The 22,356-nt window shown below is 42.8% G+C and overlaps 2 protein-coding genes across 3 annotated transcripts in view; one reads left to right on the forward strand and one right to left on the reverse strand.

The window, feature by feature from the left end:
* Positions 1-13,993, forward strand: part of LOC133550547 (protein HIRA) — a 34,528-nt gene extending 20,535 nt beyond the window's left edge. The window contains exons 15-25 of one of the 2 annotated variants that reach the window (XM_061896514.1): positions 10-153; positions 3,236-3,452; positions 3,500-3,631; positions 3,702-3,850; positions 3,920-4,081; positions 4,162-4,220; positions 5,113-5,218; positions 5,296-5,418; positions 8,939-9,102; positions 9,209-9,297; positions 13,061-13,993. In XM_061896514.1, the coding sequence (XP_061752498.1) occupies positions 10-153; positions 3,236-3,452; positions 3,500-3,631; positions 3,702-3,850; positions 3,920-4,081; positions 4,162-4,220; positions 5,113-5,218; positions 5,296-5,418; positions 8,939-9,102; positions 9,209-9,297; positions 13,061-13,177 (1,462 nt within the window). In that variant the 3' untranslated portion in view covers positions 13,178-13,993. The remainder of the gene's footprint in view (positions 1-9; positions 154-3,235; positions 3,453-3,499; positions 3,632-3,701; positions 3,851-3,919; positions 4,082-4,161; positions 4,221-5,112; positions 5,219-5,295; positions 5,419-8,938; positions 9,103-9,208; positions 9,298-13,060) is intronic. The other variant, XM_061896516.1, reaches the window with a different exon arrangement.
* Positions 13,994-14,193: 200 nt separating this feature from the next.
* Positions 14,194-19,857, reverse strand: nudt12 (nudix (nucleoside diphosphate linked moiety X)-type motif 12). The gene is made up of 8 exons (XM_061896524.1): positions 19,706-19,857; positions 19,094-19,300; positions 18,746-19,028; positions 18,449-18,683; positions 18,224-18,391; positions 18,051-18,164; positions 17,789-17,988; positions 14,194-14,724 (listed from the first exon to the last, which is right to left on the reverse strand). The coding sequence occupies exons 2-8, from the start codon at positions 19,297-19,299 to the stop codon at positions 14,614-14,616; spliced, it is 1,317 nt and encodes a 438-aa protein (XP_061752508.1). The 5' UTR covers position 19,300; positions 19,706-19,857; the 3' UTR covers positions 14,194-14,613.
* Positions 19,858-22,356: the final 2,499 nt, after the last annotated feature.

Consider the following 22,356-nt stretch of genomic DNA (forward strand, 5'->3'; position numbering starts at 1 on the left):
TTTCTCCAGCATCAAGTCCAATCTGCTGCTGCCTGGCGCCTCCAAGATTGAGCCGATGAAAGCGTTGGACTCCAGGTTCACAGAGAGGTCAAAGGCCACGCCGGGTGTCACGGCCGCCATTTGCTCCACTACCGGTCTCACGCCTCTTGACAGGTGGGTGTACTCGTTGAAATACTCTTGATCCATAACTCTCCTTATTGACCCAGTGTTTCTCAAATAGTGGGGTGGGCCCCCTTGGGGAGGTGTGAGAGGCAATGGTGTACATCAGGGGTGCCCACACTTTTTCTGCAGGCGAGCTACTTTTCAATTGACCAACTCGAGGGGATCTACCTCATTTATATATATCATTTATATTTATTTATGAAAGAGACATTTTTGTAAACAAGTTAAATGTGTTTAATGATAATACAAGCATGTGTAACACATATAGATGTCTTTCTTTCACGAAGACAAGAATATAAGTTGGTGTATTACCTGATTCTGATGACTTGCATTGATTGGAATCAGACAGTAATGATGATAACGCCCACATTTTCAAATGGAGGAGAAAAAAAGTTGTCCTTTCTGTACAATACCACATGAAAGTGGTTGTTTTTTGGCATCTAATTCATCCAGCTTCCATACACTTTACAAGAAAAACATTGGCGGCAAATTGCGTAGCTTGCTTGATTGACATTCACGGCACCCGAGGGTCTTGTGAGATGACGCTGGCTGCTGCCTGTTCATTATTATGAAAAAATGACAGAGAGGAAAGCGAGGGACACTTTTTATTTCAACAGACTTTCGCGCCGTCCCTTCCGTCAAAACTCTAAAGGCCGACTGCACATTTCCTATCTTCACAATAAAAGCCCTGCTTCATGCTGCCTGCGCTAACAAAATAAGAGTCTTGGAAAGCTGGCGTGCACAAGTGATGTGCACGCCAGCTTTCTGAGGGATCGCTTGCGCACGCCAGTTTTCTGAGACTCTGTATTTAGTTAGCGCAGGCAGCATGAAGCAGGGCTTTTATTGTGAAGATAGGAAATGTGCAGTCGGCCTTTAGAGTTTTGACGGAAGGTACGGCGCGAGAGTCTGTTGAAATAAAAAGTGTTTCTCGCCTTCCTCTCGGTCATATTTTAATAATAATGATCTTGCAGCAGCCAGCGTCATCTCACAAGACCCTCCGGTACCGTGAATGTCATTTAAGTGACGTCTTGGTGAAGACTGATGATCACTAATTTTTAGGTCTATTTTCTTTAAAAGCCTGGCTCGAGATCGACTGACACACCCCCCGCGGTCGACTGGTAGCTCGTGTTCGACGTAATGGGCACCCCTGGTGTACATCCTAACACATACATATATATTTATAAACAATCCAGGGGTGCCGTGAAAAATTCTGTCATAATAGCATCTGTAGTGTTAGTAACTGTCTTGAAACATATAGATCAAATAATAAACATTAATTTCAGGGGGGCGTAAGAGGCAATAGCATGATAGCATATTTAGTCTTAGTAAAGGACTATCTTGAAACATATAGATATAAAAATAAACATTCAATTCAGGAAGGGGGCGTGAGGGGCAATAGCATGATAGGATATTTAGTGTTAGTAAAGAAATATCTTGAAACATATAGATACACAAATAAACATTAAATTCAGGGGGTGTGTGAGAGGCAATATCATGATTGCATCTTTAGCGTTAGTAAAGAACTATCTTGAAACATGTAAATACAACAATTAACAGGGGGGGTTGAGAGGCAATAGCATAATAGCATCTGTAGTGTTAATAAAAAATTGTCTTGAAACACACAGATTAAAAAAAAAATTCAGGGGGTTTTGGGAGGTAATAGCATGGTAGCATTTGTAGTGTTAGTAAAAACTGTCTTGAAACAGATAAATAAATTAATAAGCATTAAATTCAGGGGGTGCGTGAGAGGCAATAGCATAGTATCTGTTAATTTCCCCTCTGGGATTATTAAAGTATTTCTGATTCTGAAGTGTTATTAAAAACTGTCTTGAAACTGATAAATAATAAGATAGACATTAAATTCAGGAAGGGGGCGTGAGAGGCAATAGCATGACAGCATCTTTAGTGTTAGTAAAGAAATATCTTGAAACATATAGATACACAAATAAACATTAAATTCAGGGGGGTATGAGGCAATATCATGATAGCATCTTTAGTGTTAGTAAAGAACTATCTTGAATCATGTAAATACAAAAATTAACATTAAATTCAGGGGGGTTTGAGAGGCAATAGCATAATAGCATCTGTAGTGTTAGTAAAGAATTGTCTTGAAACACAGATGAAAAAAAGAACATTAAATTTAGGGGTGTGTGGAAGGTAATAGCATGATAGCATTTGTGGTGTTAGTAAAAACTGTCTTGAAACGGATAAATTAATTAATAAACATTAAATTCAGGGGGTGCGTGAGAGGCAATAGCATAATAGCATCTGAAGTGTTAGTAAAAACTGTCTTGAAACGGATAAATAATAAAATAAACATTAAATTCAGGGGGGCCGTGAGAGGCAATATCATGATAGCATCTTTAGTGTTAGTAAATAACTATCTTGAAACATGTAAATACAAAAATTGACATTAAATTCAGGGGGTGCGTGAGAGGCAATAGCATAATAGCATCTGAAGTGTTAGTAAAAACTGTCTTGAAACGGATAAATAATAAAATAAACATTAAATTCAAGGGGGCGTGAGAGGCAATAGCATGATATCATCTTTATTGTCAGTAAAGAACTATCTTGAAACATATAGATACAAAAATTAACATTAAATTCAGGGGGACCGTGAGAGGCAATATCATGTTAGCATCTTTAGTGTTAGTAAAGAACTATCTTGAAACATGTAAATACAAAAATTAACATTAAATTCAGGGGGGATTGAGAGGCAATAGCATAATAGCATCTGAAGTGTTAGTAAAGAATTGTCTTGAAACACATAGATGAAAAAAAATAACATTACATTCAGGGCGGGGTGTGAGAGGTAATAGCATGACAGCATCTTTAGTGTTAGTAAGGAATCATCTTGCAACATATAGATACAATAATAAACATTCAAATCAAGGGGGTCGTGAGAGGCAATAGCATGATAGCATCTTTAATGTTAGTAAAGAACTATCCTGCAACATAGATACAAAAACAAACATCTTTGAGGGGGTGTGCAAGAATTCTGTCCCCTTGGGGCGCGTGACAGAAAATAATGGAGATCCACTGCGCTAACCCCGTGTTGACACGCCCCCACCAGGCCTAAAGATGTCGCGTCCGCGCTGAAAGAAGTAAAGGCCAAAGAAGACACCAGCAGCGACAGTGAGGACAAGATGGCCGCCATCAACAAGAACCTGGCCTTGTGCAAACGGAAACCCGAGCTGCTGATGGACGCCGCCGAGGTCGTGGAGAAGAGGAAGAAGGGGCGGCCCAGGAAAGACAAGATGGCCCCGCCCATCGCCCAGCCCTTCACGCAGGTAGAGAGATGGCGGGAAAGATGTCATGTTGCCTAGTATCAGTGCAGAGTGTGTTTTTTGACCATCAGATTACTTCGCCCCCCGAGCGAGAGCCCGTCAGACTGGCGGCGTCGACTGCGGCGCCAGCGATTGTCTTCAAACTGCCCACGCCGAGCTTCCAGAAGGCCTTCAGCCTCCAGGTGACGCCACGGCGCCTACGCCAAACGCACGCCACAGAACTGCGTGCTGACTCAGGTGTTTTGTGCGCAGGTGGGCATGGAGCCGTCCGTCTTCCTGGAGGTCGAGAACGAGGTAACGGCGGTGGCGGGCTCGAGGCTCAGTCAGCTCCGATGTTCCCGAGACGGACACGACTGGAACACGCTGCTGTCCAGCTCGGTGCTCGCCGCAGCAGGAAGCAGGTAGCGCCTCTCTGAAGGGATTTAAAAAAAGGATGTCATGTGACCAGATTCGAACTTTGCGCTCCACAGCGACGTCGTCGCCGTGGCGTGCGAGGACCGGATGCTCTCCGTCTTCTCTTCCTGCGGCCGCCGCCTCCTGCCTTGCATCCAGCTGGCCGCGCCCGTGTCAGCCCTCGACTGCTCCGCCCACTACGTCATGGCGCTGACGGCCGGGGCAACGCTGTCTGTGTGGTGAGTTCAATACGTGACCTCACCTTCCCGTGTCATCATGGGGTCATGTGACCGACAGCTGCTTTTTTGACGCCACGCAGGGACGTCCACAAGCAGAAGGCTCTGGTCAAGAATGAGTCGCTCATGACCATTTTGTCCGGTGAGGCTCTTGCCGCTACTTCCTGTTTCCTCCCACCTTCAAACAGCACGTTTGAATCCTGTGTGTGTGTGTGTGTGTGTGTGTGTGTGTGTGTGTGTGTGTGTGTGTGTGTGTGTGTGTGTGTGTGTGTGTAACGAGTGATGCGTGTGTAATGTGTGTGTAACATGTGTGTGTTTATCTGTATGTGTAACGTGTAATGTGTGTGTATGAGTATGTGTAATGTGTGTGTGTGTGTGTGTATGAATGTGTATCTATATGTGTGATGTGTGTGTAATGTGTGTATGTGTATCTGTACCCGTATGTGTAACGTGTAATGTGTGTGTATGAATGTGTACATATGTGTGTGTGTTTGTATGAATGAATGTGTATCTATGTGTGATGTGTGTGTGTGTAACGTGTGTATCTGTACGTGTATCCGTATGTGTAACGTTTAATGTATGTGTATGAATGTGTATCTATATGTGTGTGTGTGTGTGTATGAACATGTGTATCCGTATGTGTAATGTGTAATGTGTGTGTATGACTGTGTAATGTGTGTGTGTGTGTATGAATGTGTATCTATATGTGTGATGTATGTGTGTGTTACATGTAATGTGTGTATGTGTATCTGGATCCGTAGTGTAACGTGTATTGTGTGTGTATGAATGTGTACATGTGTGTGTGTGTGTTTGTATGAATGAATGTGTATCTATGTGTGATGTGTGTTTGTGTAACGTGTGTATCTGTACGTGTATCCGTATGTGTAACGTGTAATGTGTGTGTATAAATGTGTATCTATATGTATGTGTGTGTGTGTGTGTGTGTGTGTGTGTATAACGTGTAATGTTTGTGTATGTGTAACTTGTGTGTATGTGCATCTGTATCTATTTATGTGATGTGTGTGTGCGCGCAGGTTCCGAGGCGACAGTGTCTCAGTCTTTGCTGACTCAGCAGGGCGTCCCCGTCATCGGTCTGTCCAATGGCAAGTCTTTCTGCTTCAGCTGGTCCCTGGAGACCTGGTGAGACCCGCGCAGTTTAAATGACCCTCCAACCAGCACAGCCCGGTTGACTCTTTGGGCTCTCGCCTTGACTCCAGGACCCTGATCGCGGATCGAGGGGACTGTCTTGTCCAGTGTGCCGACTTCAGGAGCTGTCTCCCCACCCAGGATGCACCTGGCTCCTCGGGGCCTCTGGCCACCATGCAGGGACGCGGCCTCAAGTACGGACTCTTACTTTGACCTCTTTCCTCCAGTGTCCACCTGAAAGTGATCTTAGATTTGGTGCCACCTCGCTCGTAAACACATTATCACACGTCGGTTCTGTCAGAGCATGAGAAGGCACAGCAAGAGGGATCAGCATGTTGACGGTGTGACGCGGTTGGGACAGTGGCCGTGCCAGCAACCTTGAGGGTTCCTGGTTCAATCCCCACCTCCTACCAACCTCGTCACGTCCGTTGTGTCCTTGAGCAAGACACTTCACCCTTGCTCCTAATGGGGGTTAGGGCCTTGCATGGCAGCTCCCGCCATCAGTGTGTGAATGTGCAAATAGTGTCAAAGCGCTTTGAGTACCTTGAAGGTAGAAACGCGCTACACAAGTATAACCCATTTACCATCAATGTGGTCCACTTTTTGATGTCCTGATTCAATATTTAAATTTCGATTAAAAAAAAAGATCCTGTATGGGATATCAGCATGTATGTAAAATGTGTTATATCATGTGCGATACAAGCAGTCCTGCAGCGATTTTGCTTGTGTGTGATATCATGCAAGATACAAGCAGTTCTGCAGTGGGTTAACTTGTCTGTGATACCATGTGCGATACAAACAGTCCTGCGGCGCCTTTACTTATGTGATACAAGCAGCCGTGCAGCGTGTTTGCTTGCGTGCGATGCAAACAGTCCTGCGGCGTGTGATATCATACGCGATACAAGCTGCTGTGCAGCGTGTTAACTTGTATGTGATATCATATGCGATACAAGCAGTCGTGCGATACAAACAGTTCTTTGGCGTGTTTACTTGTGTGATATCATGTGTGATGTAAGCAGTCGTGCAGCAAGTTTGCTTGTGTGTGATATCATGTGCGATACAAACAGTCCTGAAGAGTGTTTACTTATGTGTGATATCATGTGTGATACAGGCAGTCGCACAGCGTGTTGACTTGTGTGTGATATCATGTTCGATACAAGCAGTCATGCGGCATGTTTTTGTGCGTTATATCATGTGTGATACAAGCAGTCCTGAAGCGAGTTTACTTGTGTGTGATATCATGTACAATACAAGCAGTCCTGCGGCGTGTTTACTTGTGTGATAAAAGCAGTCGTGCAGCGTGTATGCTTGTGTGTGATATCATGTGCGATACAAACAGTCCTAAAGAGTGTTTACTTGTTCCTTGTGTGATATCATTCGTGATACAAGCAGTCTTGCAGCGTGTTTGATTGTGTGCGATGCAAACAGTCCTGCAGCGTGTGATATCATATGCGATACAATTTGCTGTGCAGCGTGTTAACTTGTATGTGATATCATGTGTGATACAAGCAGTCGCACAGCGTGTTGACTTGTGTGTGATATCATGTTTGATACAAGCAGTCATGCGGCATGTTTTCGTGCGCGATATCATGTGTGATACAAGCAGTCCTAAAGCGAGTTTACTTGTGTGTGATATCATGTACGATACAAGCAGTCCTGCGGCTTGTTTACTTGTGTGTGATATCATGTGTGATAAAAGCAGTCGTGCAGCGTGTTTGCTTGTGTGTGATCTCATGTGCGATACAAACAGTCCTAAAGAATGTTTACTTGTTACTTGTGTGATATCATGTGTGATACAAGCAGTCTTGCAGCGTGTTTGCTTGTGTGTGATATCATGTGCGATACAATAAGTCCTGAAGAGTGTTTACTTGTGTATGATATCATGTGCGATACAAGCAGTCGTGCAGCGTGTTGACTTTTGTGATATATCATATGCGATACAAGCAGTCGTGCGGTATGTTTACGTGTGTGTGATATCACGTGTGATACAAGCAGTCCTGCAGCGTGTTTACTTGTCTGTGTGTGTGTGTGTGTGTTTGTTTGTGTGATATCATATACGATACAAGCAGTTGTGTGGCATTTTCACTTGGCTACTAGGAGATAGCAGCTACACAACAGCTAAGCACACACGCTAATCATACTTTATAGGGCTGGACAATTGATTAAAATTCGATTTTGGCTTCTTACGGTCATAAAAATATTATCATTGGTAAAAAGAAACAAATAATATGGGTCTAATGCCTTGAGCTTGTAACGGTGACACAGACGAGGGTATAAGTGAAAAAAAATAGCACATCCATGAAAAGTTTGGCATGTCACCAAAGTTGCTACTTGTAATTTGACACAGTGTTATTATGCCTAATCAATAATCACTAACCCCCCTGGCTTGTGCAGCCCTTTGAGACACTTGTAATTAAGGGCTATATATAAGTCAACTTTGATTAAAGAACAGTCCATACACCAACAACACATCTCATCCACTTGTGTAGTTGTGAACGACATCATGGATTTAAGATCAATGCACAAACAGGACAGCAGTCGTGACTTGAGAGGCCCTTTTCTGTTATTTATTAAACTGCAACACTTCACAATAACAGCGCTGCGCGAAACATCCGGTCTAACTGTGCTAACAAAATAAAAGTTTTTTTAAAAGTACCTTGCACAGGCATAATAAACTTAAAGCATATGTGTTGATAAATGTATCAGTATCAGTTTTTTTACCTTAAAAAAATGGTAAAAAAATATTTTAATTAATGGTATTTATGACCCAAAAAGCACACTATTTGGTAATTAAATTAGTGTGAAAGGTAAAAAACAGAATTTTAAGAAATGAAAATTTTATTTCTATTATATTGCTATTATTTTAATGTATTGTTATTACTATTACTTGTTTGTTTGTGACTAAATTAGGTCCGCTGTTCTTCTAAATTATAGTCGAAGTTGAGTTTTGGTGGTACAATAAATACTCATATTTTCAAATGAATGAATAATCGCGTTTATTCTGATTTCAATACAAAAATAAATTCTGATTTATATTTTTTGTAAATGTATCAGTACTTTAAAACAATGGTCAAAATATTTTAAATAAAATATTAAATTGTTTTTATGACACAAAAAGCACAGTGGTTATAAATAAGTGTAAAAGATAAAAAACGGGGAAAACATTTTAAAAAACTCAATTAAATTTGTATTTAAATGTATTACTACTATTATATTACTTGTTTGTTTGTGACTAAATTATGTCTGCTGCTCTTCTAAATTATATTACAAGTTATAATAAACACTCATGTTTTCAAATGAATGAATAATCGCATTTATAGTGATTTCAATATCAAAATAAATTGTGATTATTATTTTTGCCATAGTCATCCAGCCCTGATACTTGACAATCATTGAACAGTATTGCAGTGTAAAACTGCACGTGTCAATATGAACATACTGTATATTACTTTCACATACAAAGTCTGCAAGAGTATCCAGTAACAAACGTGTTGGCATCATTCAGCTTACTGCGTCATGATTTATTGGGACGACGAGGTGTCACCAAAAAACTATTACCACTCCTTTTCAAGTTTAAAAAAAACATAGATCCCTTCCAGAGGGTTAATAATAATAAGATTAGAGTTTTTCATACCTAACATGTTCTCTATATTACTAGACTCTTGCAAAAGATGTAAGAACGCAAACCTAACTCGCTACCCCGTCTGCCCACAGCGCCGGTCGCATGGCATCCCGCCTCTCCGCCGCGCCCCACCACCTGCAGCAGGGCATGACGTTGGCCTTCCTGGAGAACCAGCTGGCCTCAGCTCTCACCTTGCAGTCGGCGCCGGAGTACCGCTACTGGCTGCTCATCTACGCCCGCTTCCTGGTCAACGAAGGTAGTGAACGCTGTCCAGTGAACATTTCCATTATGGGAAATGTTCACCACCGGATGGCTTGAACGAGTCTGATTGTGTTTGATGTGGTCCTCTCTGCTCTTGTCAGGTTCGGATTTTAGACTGCGAGAACTTTGTAAGGAGTTGCTGGGTCCTGTACACAAATCAGCTGCTACCGCCTGGGAGACCACCACTCTGGTACACTCACATTCTTGTATTTGTTACCTTCTTGAGACCTCCGAAAAATGCCTACCTCTTTAGGACCACCCTTTCTAGATGTATAAAGATTTGTATCTACAACATTAATAATATATACATACTATGCAAATATAAAAAGGTAAGCTTTTAGACTGTTTTATGTATTTTTTTTTTTTAATAATTGTTTTTTAATCTTTATTTACTTCGTTATTACAGTATTTCTGTCTATACATGTTTATCTTTTATTTTTTTTAATAATTTTTGGCCAGAGGGGGTGCATTTAAATTTCTTACACGCACTTGTTATTTCATATGTTGACCAGAGAGGGAGCACTAATAAAACCGACACACAGTCGATTTGAAAAATCCCTCCTTTTTTTGGACCACCCTAATTTTGATAGATTACGCCACTAATCCAATCCAATCCACTTTATTTTATAAATCACATTTAAACAACAAAACGTTTCCAAAGTGCTGCACAACAATATTAAAAACAACATTCAAGTACAATCCTGAGCTCCACCAATGACTGAATAAAAACAAAAAATAAAAATAAATACATATAAAAACAATATAAAATTAATAGGAATAAAAACGATTTTAAGGGTGAAACCAATTTAAACAGTAAATAGAAATTAACATTTTAAAACACAGAGGGCGACAGTGAACCACACAACTCACGTAGTGTTAAAATCCAGAGAATAAAAATGGGTCTCAAGACGAGACTTAAATCACTCTATTGTGCAAATGAGACATTCTCTATTAGATGCAATGGTTTTCTGTATGGGCTTCACGGTGGCAGAGGGGTTAGTGCGTCTGCCTCACAATACGAAGGTCTTGCAGTCCTGGGTTCAAATCCAGGCTCGGGATCTTTTCTGTGTGGAGTTTGCGTGTTCTCCCCGTGAATGCGTGGGTTCCCTCCGGGTACTCGGGCTTCCTCCCACTTCCAAAGACATGCACCTGGGGATAGGTTGATTGGCAACACTAAATTGGCCCTAGTGTGTGAATGTGAGTGTGAATGTTGTCTGCCTATCTGTGTTGGCCCTGCAATGAGGTGGCGATTTGTCCAGGGTGTACCCGGCCTTCCGCCCGATTGTAGCTGAGATAGGGACCAGCGCCCCCCGCGACCCCAAAAGGGAATAAGTGGTAGAAAATGGATGGATGCATGGTTTTCTGTATTGGGACCATGATTTTGGTCCTGACTTGTTCATACGGACGGTACTTTTCCTTGTTGCACACACGCACTTTCTTGTATTTTTTACCTTCTTGAGACCACTGAAAAATGCCTACCATTTTAGGACCACCCTTTCTAGATATATAAGGAATTGTATTTACAACATTCATAGTATATATAAACTATGTAAATATAAAAAAGTTTGGTTTTTAATCTTCATTATTTACTTCAAGTTATTACAGTTTGTATCAATCCTTTATATTTTATTTTTTTTAAATTAATTTTGGCCAAAGGGGGGGCATTTCTATTTTTTACACACACTTGTTACTACATATGTTGGCCAAAGGGGAGCACTTGAAATTTTTACACACTTGTTATTTCATATGTTTAAAACTGACAGTCAATTTAAAAATTCCCGCCTTTTTGGGACCAACCTAATTTTGATAGATTTCACAACCAGGGGTGCAAATGAGACATTATCTTTTAGATGCAATGGTTTTCTGTATTGGGACCATGATTTTGGTCCTGACTTGCATATAAAACTGACTTATATACAAACTATGCAAATATAAAAAACATTTTGGTTTTTAATCTTCATTATTCAATTTATTAAAGTATGTCTCAAAATATTTTTTCTATTTATTTTTTTAATATTATATTTTTTATTAATTTTGGCCAAAGAGGGCGCAATTCTATTCCTTACACACACTTGTTATTACATATGTTGGCCAGAGAGGGAGCACTTTTAAAAGCGACACACAGTCAATTTTAAAAACCCCTCCTTTTTGGGACTACCCTATTTTTGATAGCTTCCACCACTAGGGGTGCAAATGAGACATTCTCTATTAGTTGCAATGCTTTTTCCTATTAGTACCATGATATATGTCCTAACTTGTTCACGCCTCCTCATACGGAAGCTGCTTTTCCTTGTTGATGTCTCAAGAAGGTTCGAAATAAAAGAACACACACACACACACATTCTTGTATTTGTTACCTTCTTGAGACCTGAGGAAAAGGCCTACCTAATTAGGACCACCCTTTCTAGATATATAAAGATTTGTATTTACAACATTAATAATATCTACAAACTATGCAAATATAAAAAAAGGTTTGTTTTTTAATCTTCATTATTTACTTTATTACAGTATGTTTATACAAAAAAATATATTTTAATTTTGGTCAAAGGGGGCACATTTCTATTTCTGACACACACTTGTTATTACATATGTTGGCCAGAGGGGGAGCACTTCAAATTTTCACACACGCTTGTTACTTCATATGTTACGAGAGGGGGAGCACTTTTAAAATAGACAGTGAATTTGTAAAATCCCTTCTTTTTGTGACCACCCTAATTTTGATAGATTTCACCACCAGGGGTGCAAATTGAAGTTGAGGTTGAAGTAACAATGATTGTCACACACACACATTAGGTGTGGCGAAATTTGTCCTCTGCATTTGACCCATCCCCTTGTTCACCCCCTGGGAGGTGGGGGGAGGAGTGGGCAGCAGCGGGAATCATTTGTGGTGATTTAACCCCCAATTCTAACCCTTGATGCTGAGGGCCAAGCAGGGAGATAATGGGTCCCATTTTTATAGTCTTTGGTATGACTCAGCCGGGGTTTGAACTCCCAACCTACCGATCTCAGGGCGGACACTCTAACCACTAGGCCACTGATGAGACATTCTCTAGTACAGGGGTCGGGAACCTTTTTGGCTGAGAGAGCCAAGAAGCCAACTATTTTAAAATGTATTTCTGTAAGAGCCATACAATATTTTTTGTAATAACATTGTTATTCTGAAGCTAACTGTGGAGGGGGTGTGGCCTGTGGCCCTGCATTGAAGCGGGGTGTTGCCAGGATCGGCCTCGAAATCAGCGACAGGTGCGTAGATGGCCCATCTGGGCCTTGTTATCTAATCACCTGCCGCTCGGTAATGACCAGCAGCCAGGAGGAGAGACGAGGTTGGAGCTGGAGCCAAAGCACAAGCGAGGACGAAAGACAAAAAGACAATTGCTGGAAAGCAACTTAGAGACTTATTAAAAAATAAAACAATATTGTAACCCTGAAACAGGCTCTCATGTTGGTGCTTGGTGGTCTGAAGAACCCCCAGGAGGGCAAGCCCCACACTAACCAATAGTAAATAAATACCTTCCTACCATTAACGCAACTTCTTAAACAGGTGCGGTAGACAACGGATGGATGGATTAAAAATGCATGAGAATGTTTTATATTTTGAACATTATTTTTAACACCGTGATTACAAGTGGAATTATTCATTACTTATCGTGTTAAGCAATGTCAGCTCAGATTTATCCGAGAGCCAGACGCAGTCATCAAAAGAGCCACATCTGGCTCTAGAGCCATAGGTTCCCTACCCCTGCTCTAGTAGATGCAATGTTTTTTCTGTATTGGGACCATGACTTTGGGCGTTACTTGTTCGCCGGTCCTCATACGAAAGCTACTTTTCCTTGCTGATGTCCCAAGAAGGGGTAGAAATACAAGAACACACAAACAGGAGCACTTTCAGTCAGGTGCTGGCTTTTTTACAGGTAAATCCTATACCTAACATGCCTTCTGTGTGGTGCGTTCAGGGTCTACGTAAGAGGGAGTTGTTACGGGAGGTGTTGCCCGTCATCGGAGAGAACCTGCGATTCCAGAGACTCTTCACGGAGTACCAGGACCAGCTGGAGCTGCTGCGAAACAAATAACACACACACACACATACACACTCTCATAATGAACGCTCCTTCGCTCAGCGTCCTGGACGAGACCCTCGGACCTCCTGACTCAGGAGCGTTTTATCGTCCAATCACGTCGCTCGGAAGCCCTCCGCGTGTCCCTCGTCTATGCACCTCCGCCCAATCATGGATTTCCGCCAAAGTGCAGAGCGCCGCCCGCGAAGGGAGGTGACAAAACGCGCGGACGTCACCTCAGCAATACGCCTCGAACCAAAGCGATGCCTCGGCGCGTGGAAGGAAGTCGACACAATCAAACCAACTTGAACGTAAACGTGTCATGTGACCGAACACGCCATAGAAGAATCACCTGACCTCCACCTGGAGCAGCCTTTTTTTTTTAACCACATCCAAATCATGAGACCACCTGGAACAGTAGAAACCATCCATCAAGCTTTTACTTTGAAAGCGAAAGGAAGAATGCCCTCACGCGCACAAGCATGAGGAACACGACACTCTCCTGTTTTAGAGGAGTTCAGACTTTGGTGCAGCAAAGAATTAAAAGCTCCCCGTCACGCCCCTGCTGGTCCGTTTGTGTAAATACGATGAAATCAACAAAAGCACGTTGACAAGTCTTTTTTCCTCTGTGTGAGTGTCGCAACAATCACTTCCGCTTGTTTTGTTTAACTTTCATTAGTTCAACATTTGGATTAATTGTATGTGTGCGTGTCTGTTTCCTTTTTTTTTTTAACGTGTGTACTTATTTTGTGGCTTTTCTATTTGAAAAAAGCAGAGCACTAAAATGTTGCTTTGACGAAAGAAGAAAAATTAAACATTTGGTTTTTGCTATTTTCTGGCGCCTCCCTTGTGCAAAGTGCCTTATTTTTCAACTTCCTGTCCACAAAGATCTTACTTCCTGTGACGTTGACATCCTCTTAATACAGTTTTTGTTCTTATTTAAGGAACAATGTCTTGGTCGCCTTGGAAACCAGGTGACCCATGAACTGATTGCTCCTGGTGGTGGACGAGATGAACTGCAGCCAGAGCGATGAAGTGGTGAGTCATATTTATTCATCTCTTTCCATCATACATGTCATTCATACCGTCTACATATTATGAAATGTGTTCAGTCACATGACATGGCGGTAATTTCACAGCAATAAAAATGAGAACCTTTATTTTGAAAAAAAAAAAAATCTTTCCAGTGTTTCCCACAGCTCTGTACGTATTTGTGGTGCTTCCTGTTAATTCCGCACACATAACACACCTGGTCTGCAAGAGCATAAGAAGAGGTAGCAGGAGAACCGGTGTAGCAGACTTTAGCACTGTAGATATTATTTTTCAAAAGTGCAACATATCTAGTGACGAGAGCATGTGTTGCACTTCTCAACGAGCAGCGGGTGCAACTGCAAGCACTCATGTTTGTGATGTGCGAAAAACCAAAAAGAAGCAGGTCTGGTTCTGGAGGGTCAAAGGTTGGCGCTGGTGCCGATCCAGTGTCGTATGAGCTGGTGGGCGATGGTCTGCTTGGGAGGGAGGAACAGTCCTTGGCTGGATTCTCTGAGCAGAGCCTCTATCACCTGCCGGCACATGTCCATCACAAGGTTTACACACGCATCTATAGGACGTACTAGCACAGGGGTGTCCGAGCTTCATGACTAGTGGACCGCATAAAAAAATATATATATGGCCGACTGTATATAAAGTAATATATATATATATTTATATATATGTGTATATGTATAATATATATGTATATTGTGCATATATGTTATATGTATGTATATGTATATTGTGTATATATATACATTATATGTATATTGTACATATATATATGTTATATATATTATACATATATTTGTATAATATATATGTATATTGTATATGTACATTGTACATACACAATAACATTTACATGTATGTATATGTTATGCATACATATATGCTATACCTATATATATATATATATATATATATATATATATATATATATATATATATATATATATATATATATATATATATATATATAGGTACATATATATAGTACATATTTGTAAATGTGTGTATATATATGTAAATATATTTGAGTGTGTATATATATATATATATATGTATCTATATATATTTGTGTGTGTATATATGTGTATGTATATATGTGTGTGTATGTACAGTATATATATATATATATATATATGTATGTATGTGTGTATATATATCCATCCATTCATTTTCTACCGCTTATTCCCTTTTGGGGTCGCGGGGGGCGCTGGCGCCTATCTCAGCTACAATCGGGCGGAAGGCGGGGTACACCCTGGACAAGTCGCCACCTCATCGGAGGGCCAACACAGATAGACAACATTCACACTCACATTCACACACTAGGGCCAATTTTTAGTGTTGCCAATCAACCTATCCCCAGGTGCATGTCTTTGGAAGTGGGAGGAAGCCGGAGTACCCGGAGGGAACACACGCATTCACGGGGAGAACATGCAAACTCCACACAGAAAGATCCCCTGCCTGGATTTGAACCCAGGACTGCAGGACCTTTGTATTGTGAGGCAGACGCACTAACCCCTCTTCCACCGTGAAGTTATTATGTATATATATATATATATATATTTGTGTGTGTATATATATATATATATGTGTATGTATATATGTGTGTGTATGTATGTACAGTATATATATATATATGTATGTGTGTATATATATATGTGTGTATGTATATATGTATGTGTATATATCATGTATATGTGTGTATATATATTATGTATATGTATAATATATATTTATATATATATATATATATATATATATATATGCGTGCGTGCTCTGTGTGTTCACTCATTGGATGCTAGCTGCAAGAAGCTTGTGACGCACAACAACAATCTCCATTGGGCCTACATGATTGTACACACAGACACACACAGCCTCTAATACAGGGTAATATAAAAGTTAAGACGCCTAACTTGTTTACTTCCGTGACCTATCTAAAGTTTTGTAATCAATCAGAAAGATCATGCAGCTAAAATGCACCTAACACGGATACGTGTGGAGAGTGTTTTGCATTTTTCCCATCGTGCATTGCTATGGATTTAAATGGGTGTAATTTTTATTTTTTATCATGTGTTATGCTTGGACATTTTTATCATATCCACAAAGTTCAGTGAGCAGGTTGTGTTATGTGTTGACATTTTGTCTCGGTTTACTTACGCAATGAGTGGGAAAGGTTGTTTGGATTGGGTCATATATGAAAAAAGGCTGCGTTGTGTACTCTTCTATGTGCAATGCATGGTCATTAACCTGACTTACTCATGTTGTCCACAAGATGGCGGTAAAATTTCAGCACTTAAATTGTCAGATATTTGGAATGGGCCAGATTCTTCATTAAAGGCCTACTGAAATGAGATTTTCTTATTTAAACAGGGATAGGAGGTCCATTCTATGTGTCATACTTGATCATTTCGCGATATTGCCATATTTTTGCTGAAAGGATTAAGTAAAGAACATCAACGATAAAGTTCGCAACTTTTGGTCGCTAATAAAAAAGCCTCGCCTTTACCGGAAGTAGCTTTCGATGTGCGTGTGACGTCACGGTTTGTAGGGCTCCTCACATCCTCACATTGTTTATAATCATAGCCTCCAGCAGCAAGAGCTATTCGGACCGAGAAAGCGTCAATTCCCCCATTAATTTGAGCAAGGATGAGAGATTTGTGGATGAGGAAAGTTAGAGTGAAGCACTTAAAAAAAAAAAGAAAGAAAAAACAAGATAAGGCGATGGCTCCAGGCGGCAGTTGGAGCGTTTCGGATGTAATTAGACACATTTACTAGGATAATTCTGGAAGATCCCTTATCTGCTTATTGTTTTAATAGTGTTTTAGTGAGATTATAAAGTCATACCTGCAGGCGGATGGCTGCGGTGAAGGCCAGTGTCTCTGAGAGAAGTATAGGAGGGAAGATCACAGCTGCCTTATTGAGCTGCAGGAGGAGGTCGCATAATCCACTGAAGTCTCCGGTAAGAGCCGACTTAATATCACAATTTTCCCATCCAAAAATTTGCTGATTGTCGTAGAGGAACACGTTCGCTTGACCGCTCTGTGTTAAAGCTTCACAACAAACAAAGAAACACCGGCTGTGTTTGTTTTGCTAACGGCAGCTGCAATCCACCGCTTTCCACCAACAGCATTCTTATTTGACGTCTCCATTATTAATTGAACAAATTGCCAAAGATTCACCAACACAGTTGTCCAAAATACTGTGTAATTATTATGCGATGAAAAGAGACGACTTTTACCCGTGTGTGGTGTTTGGCTGAAATGTTCGCTCCAACCAATAACGTCACAAGCCCGCGTCCACATAAGCATCATCATTCCGCGACGTTTTCAACAGGATACCTCGCGGGAAATTAAAAATTGCAATTTAGTAAACTAAACCGGGCGTATTGGCATGTGTTGCAATGTTAATTTATATTATCAGACTGCGTGGTGGGTAGTAGTGGGTTTCAGTAGGCCTTTAAAACTTGTAGTTTGGACACCCCTTTACTAGCAGGAAACGATCAAGGTCTGATGCGTTCAATGTGCGTTGGTTTTTTGCAGCTTCCGTTGAAGCGGAGTAGCTTCTGAGCAGTGCTACGGAAGGTACCTGTTGCCGTGGGAACCATCGGGCGTCCTCAATCTCGTTGTGGTCCACGGTGATGTCTGTCGTCACGGCGACGGCGAGGCAGCCGATCATGAGCTGCGAGGGCATGGGCCAGGGCTGGCACGCCACGTACTGGACCGCTCCCGCCTTCACGCCGCTCTCCTCCTCCACCTCCCGCCTCACCGCCGCCTCCAGCGTCTCGCCTGTGGCGACGCCCACAATGAGGTGACGTAGCTGTCGGGAGCGGGCGCGCGTGCGTCCTTACCAGGTTCTACGAATCCGGCCAGGCAGGAGAACATTCCCTTTGGGAAGACGTTCTTCCGGCCCAGCAGACACTGGTTCCCGTCAGGATGCACGACCAGCATGATGACCACCGGGTCTGAAACATACGGTGAGTCGGGGTGGGCGGGGACTGTGGAGTGGGCGGGATCTCCGTACCAACACGGGGGTAACAGGTGTTGTGGACCCCCTGCAGGCTCTTGCAGGCGGCGTTTCGGCAGCTCCTTTTGTGCCCGCCCTCCTCCACCTGGGTGGCGCTCCCGCAGGTGGCGCAGAAGCCGTACCGAGCGTGCCACGCCAGCAGCGATCGGGCCGGAGCGAGCACACCTGCCGGAGAATAGGCGTCATCTGCACATGCTCAGGAGAAGTCGGCGTCATCCTCACCGGCATCTTCCTCGCTGAGCGCCAGCAGGTCCCTGCGGGCGGACTTTGGGAAGGAGCACTTCCTGCCCGGACACCGCTGGAGGAGCGCGGCGGCGTCCTCATCCGTGCTGACGGCGAACCAGGCGGGAGGGTCCTCACCGGGCGCCACTTTGCTCCGGTCTACTCCCAGGAACACCACCAGCACGTCGTCCTTCTGGAGAAGATCTTTGACGGCGTCGTAGGCGAGGCGACACAGCTGCAGGTGAGAATATCAAAGGCGAGGCCGCAAGACGGCAACTCGGAAGAAAAATGTCTGACCTCCAGGGCGCCGTCCTCCCGGGAGCCGCTGACCATGGGACTGAGGTCCGAGAACAGGAGAAAGACGGAGCCGGGGTGCGTCTTTTTCGCCTCCAGCCAGGGGCTGTCGGTCCTTTTGGCGCTGAGGCGGTCCAGCGTCTCCCGGCCGAAGTAGTTCTCCCGCGGGACGAGGTCCCCGCCTCGCTCGGCCCCGCCCAGCAGCGCGGCGATGTGCCTGTGGCCCCAGAAGCCGGCGATGTCGTAGGCGGTCTGCCCCGAGCTGTTCACCGACCACTTGTCGCAGCTTGGACACACGAGAACAACCGAGTGACAAGACGGACGCTTTGGGAAAGAGGGAAGCGTCCGTACCCGTGCGATAGGAGCGCTTCCGCCACCTGCCGATGGCCGTTGCGAGCGGCGAGCATCAGCGCCGTCCAGCCGCTGTGTCCTGCCTGGTTGAGGAGCGACGGGGCGTGAGAAAGCAGCGAGGACACCTGGTCGGCGTCTCCCCGGGATGCGGCGTCCAGAAACTTCTCCACCATCTCCTCTTTGGCGCTCAGCTGCCAGCTCGTCATCCTGGAGAGAGGACACGGTATCGTGATTGACACTGTCAACAATATCGACATTATTACGTAATGACGTAGTCCTCTCTGATTGGTCCATACAGCTGTCAACCGTTGGTTTTGTAAGTATACTTGAGTTCACAAACGTTTATTAAGAGTTTGTCTAGCCAGCACACCGAGGCTTTTAAGTTATAAACAGTTTAATAAACAAACGTTTATTAAGAGTTTGTCTAGCCAGCACACCGAGGCTTTTAAGGTGTAAACAGTTTATATTCAAACATAGTAGCAGTCATTTCAAGTCAGTATTTACACGTTCTCAGGGAAGCTAAGCTAACTAGCCGTCACCGCTTTAGAGTGATTCAAACAAGGCAGGACTTGTGTCTAAAAAAACATCTCTGGATAATCGTGACAAAGTTACCTCTATACGAGCCGGGTGGTGTCCGTCTGAGTAGTTAAAAGAAGGTGTAAACAAAAATAAGGTAAAGAAGTCCAACGTCCGCCCTGTTGGATCACGGCGTCAGGACGAGAGGCATTCAAAGCGTCTCAGCTCGTCAGCACCGTTAAATGCAATCTTACTTCGAAAAGCCATACATGTATTATTTATGATATGCAGTCTGATAAGAAAGACGAGGGGTGACTTTGAAACGAATTTGAAGTATTTTTTATTTATTTTGCCTGCCTCATTGTGTTAGTTTATCTCTGACACTAGATTTTCGGAGGGATCGTGAATGCCTCGTGCATTGCATGTTTGGTGCGTATTCTTCATAAGTCCCAATTATCGTTATTATTGAGTCAAAGGGGGCACAGTTAAATAAATATTGAAATAATTACTTAAATGGGAAATAGATGCACTTGAGGATAGGTTGATTGGCAACACTAAAATTGGATAGGATAGGTCTTTATTGTCATTGCACAAGTACAACGAAACTTTGTTTTCAGCACAAACCTGTTCAAGATTAGACAAACAAACAGTGTACAGCATGGGTGTCAAACTCTGGCCCGCGGGCCAAATTTGGCCCGCCGTGTAATTTAATTTGGCCCTTGAGGTAATATCAATTTAGCATTAGAGCTGGCCCGCCGGTGTTGTACAGCGTTGGTGCCGCTTTAACACCACATTCACCGCTAATACTCATACTTGCCAACCCTCCTAATTTTCCCGGTAGACTCCAAAAGTTCAGTGCCCCTCCCGAAAATCTCCCGGGGCAACCATTCTCCCAAATTTCTACCGATTTCCACCTGGACAACTATATATGGGGCGTGCATGTAAAGCACTGCCTTTAGCGTTCTCGACAACCTGTCGTCACGTCCGCTTTTCCTCCATACTAACAGCGTGTCACATAATATTTGTGGCTTTTACACACACACACACACACACACACACACACAAAGTGAATGCATGCATACTTGGTCAACGGCCATACAGGTCACAATGAGGGTGGCCGTATAAACAACTTTAGCACTTTTACAAATATGCGCCACACTGTGAACCCACACCAAACAAGAATGACAAACACATTTCGGGTGAACATCCGCACCGTAACACAAAAGAACAAATACCCAGAACCCCTTGCAGCACTAACTTCTGGGAAACTTCCAGCAAACTGACCAATAATTAACATTTTATTCATGCATTTCCTCTTGCTACTTTAAGGCTTGAATCTTTGGTTCATTCATTATTTTATTTTCAAATTTATTATTAGCCTGTGGGAAAAAAATGATATTTACCTCAGAAGATTGCAAATAGAAAAAAAGGCATTACATTTTTATTTAAACTTTATTTGATATGCCATTGATATTTTTTTAATTATTATTTGAAACTGGATTTTGCATGTTACTAAAGTTATATAAGCCTTGCTTGTTCAATATTTAATACAAAACTTGTTTGGGTCCCTATTAAAAGGTTAATTTCTTCAACCGTGGCCCGCGGCTTAGTTCCGTTTAAAAATTTGTCCCACTCTGTATTTGAGTTTGACACCCATGGTGTACAGGGTTACAGAACAAGAACGCTGATGGGTCGCCATAATGCGCCCCGTGAAAGATGGGAAAAAGGTAAACGCTGGGGAAGGATGAGTAAAAAAAAATACAATTTAGACTGGGCTCCTAAGGGGGCCCAGTCTGGAGTGGGAAAAAACCTCCATAGCAAAGCACATATACAAAATAACATCTCGAGATATCTAGCAACATAGGGAAGGTAGTTCAAGGTCATGGTGGTAGGCCGCAGCTCTCAGACGCTGACCATCCATTCATCACCCCTACGGGATTTGAGTCGAGGGGGTTGGGTCTTTGTATGTGGCGTATATTTTTCTTGTGGATGTGTGTGTGTGTGAGCCCGTAGTGTGTCTCTGTTCCGCGGCCTTGATGTATTGTGTAGTCGCTAGTCCAAAGTCAACAACAACAGGTGTGTGTCCATGAGAGACAAGAAGGGAGTTTGCTGTGTCTTCGCTGCAGTGTCCTTCGGGAGAGTCTTGAAGCCAGGGAAAAAATCCAAGTTAGAATGATTTGTATGCGAGTGAAAATAAAATAAGCTTTTCACTCGAAATTGTCTATGATTGGTCCTCAAAACTGCAGGGTAGACAGTCCGATGTAATCCACAGTTCTTCCCGCATCCTCCGATCATTTGTGGCAGCTTTGGGGTACTTTGAAGACTGCCAGCAACTTCCAATTTGTCCACAAACCAGCGCAACGATTACTCCAATCAGCAGATGTCCTGTTGTCATAATTCCGAATAGGTGGATATCTTCACGTCCTTGACAGAAAAGAGTCGCCATGCACGCGGCCCTCCTTCTCCTCCCAAGAGTCCGTCATGTGTCCAGCAACAACCGCTTCGTCACGACAGCAGGTTCCCCCAAACCCAAGATCTTGTCAATTTTGTTGAGGCCAGTTAAGAAGTTCCGATGTTTAGATTTGGAGAGCAGTGCAAAAAGAGGCAACAAGAAAGTTTAGACAAGACAAAACAAAGAAGCAAACAGGAGAGGAAAGGGGAGCGTCCACCCTGGATGAGTGCCAGAAAGGACAAAAGTGTTGTCTGTTTATCTGTGTTGGTCCCGGAATGAGGTAGCGACTTGTCCA

This window comes from Nerophis ophidion, linkage group LG01 (genome assembly GCF_033978795.1).
Source record: "Nerophis ophidion isolate RoL-2023_Sa linkage group LG01, RoL_Noph_v1.0, whole genome shotgun sequence".
Classification (NCBI taxonomy): domain Eukaryota; kingdom Metazoa; phylum Chordata; class Actinopteri; order Syngnathiformes; family Syngnathidae; genus Nerophis; species Nerophis ophidion.

Bases quoted from the DNA above. Each gene is read 5' to 3' on its own strand.
- nudt12 (XM_061896524.1), bottom strand. From the start codon at position 19,299: ATGACGAGCTGGCAGCTGAGCGCCAAAGAGGAGATGGTGGAGAAGTTT. The intron at 18,684-18,745 runs GTCAGACATTTT...TCTCACCTGCAG, and splicing joins GGGAGGACGGCGCCCTGGAG to CTGTGTCGCCTCGCCTACGA. The intron at 18,392-18,448 runs GTGAGGATGACG...ATTCTCCGGCAG, and splicing joins GCTCAGCGAGGAAGATGCCG to GTGTGCTCGCTCCGGCCCGA.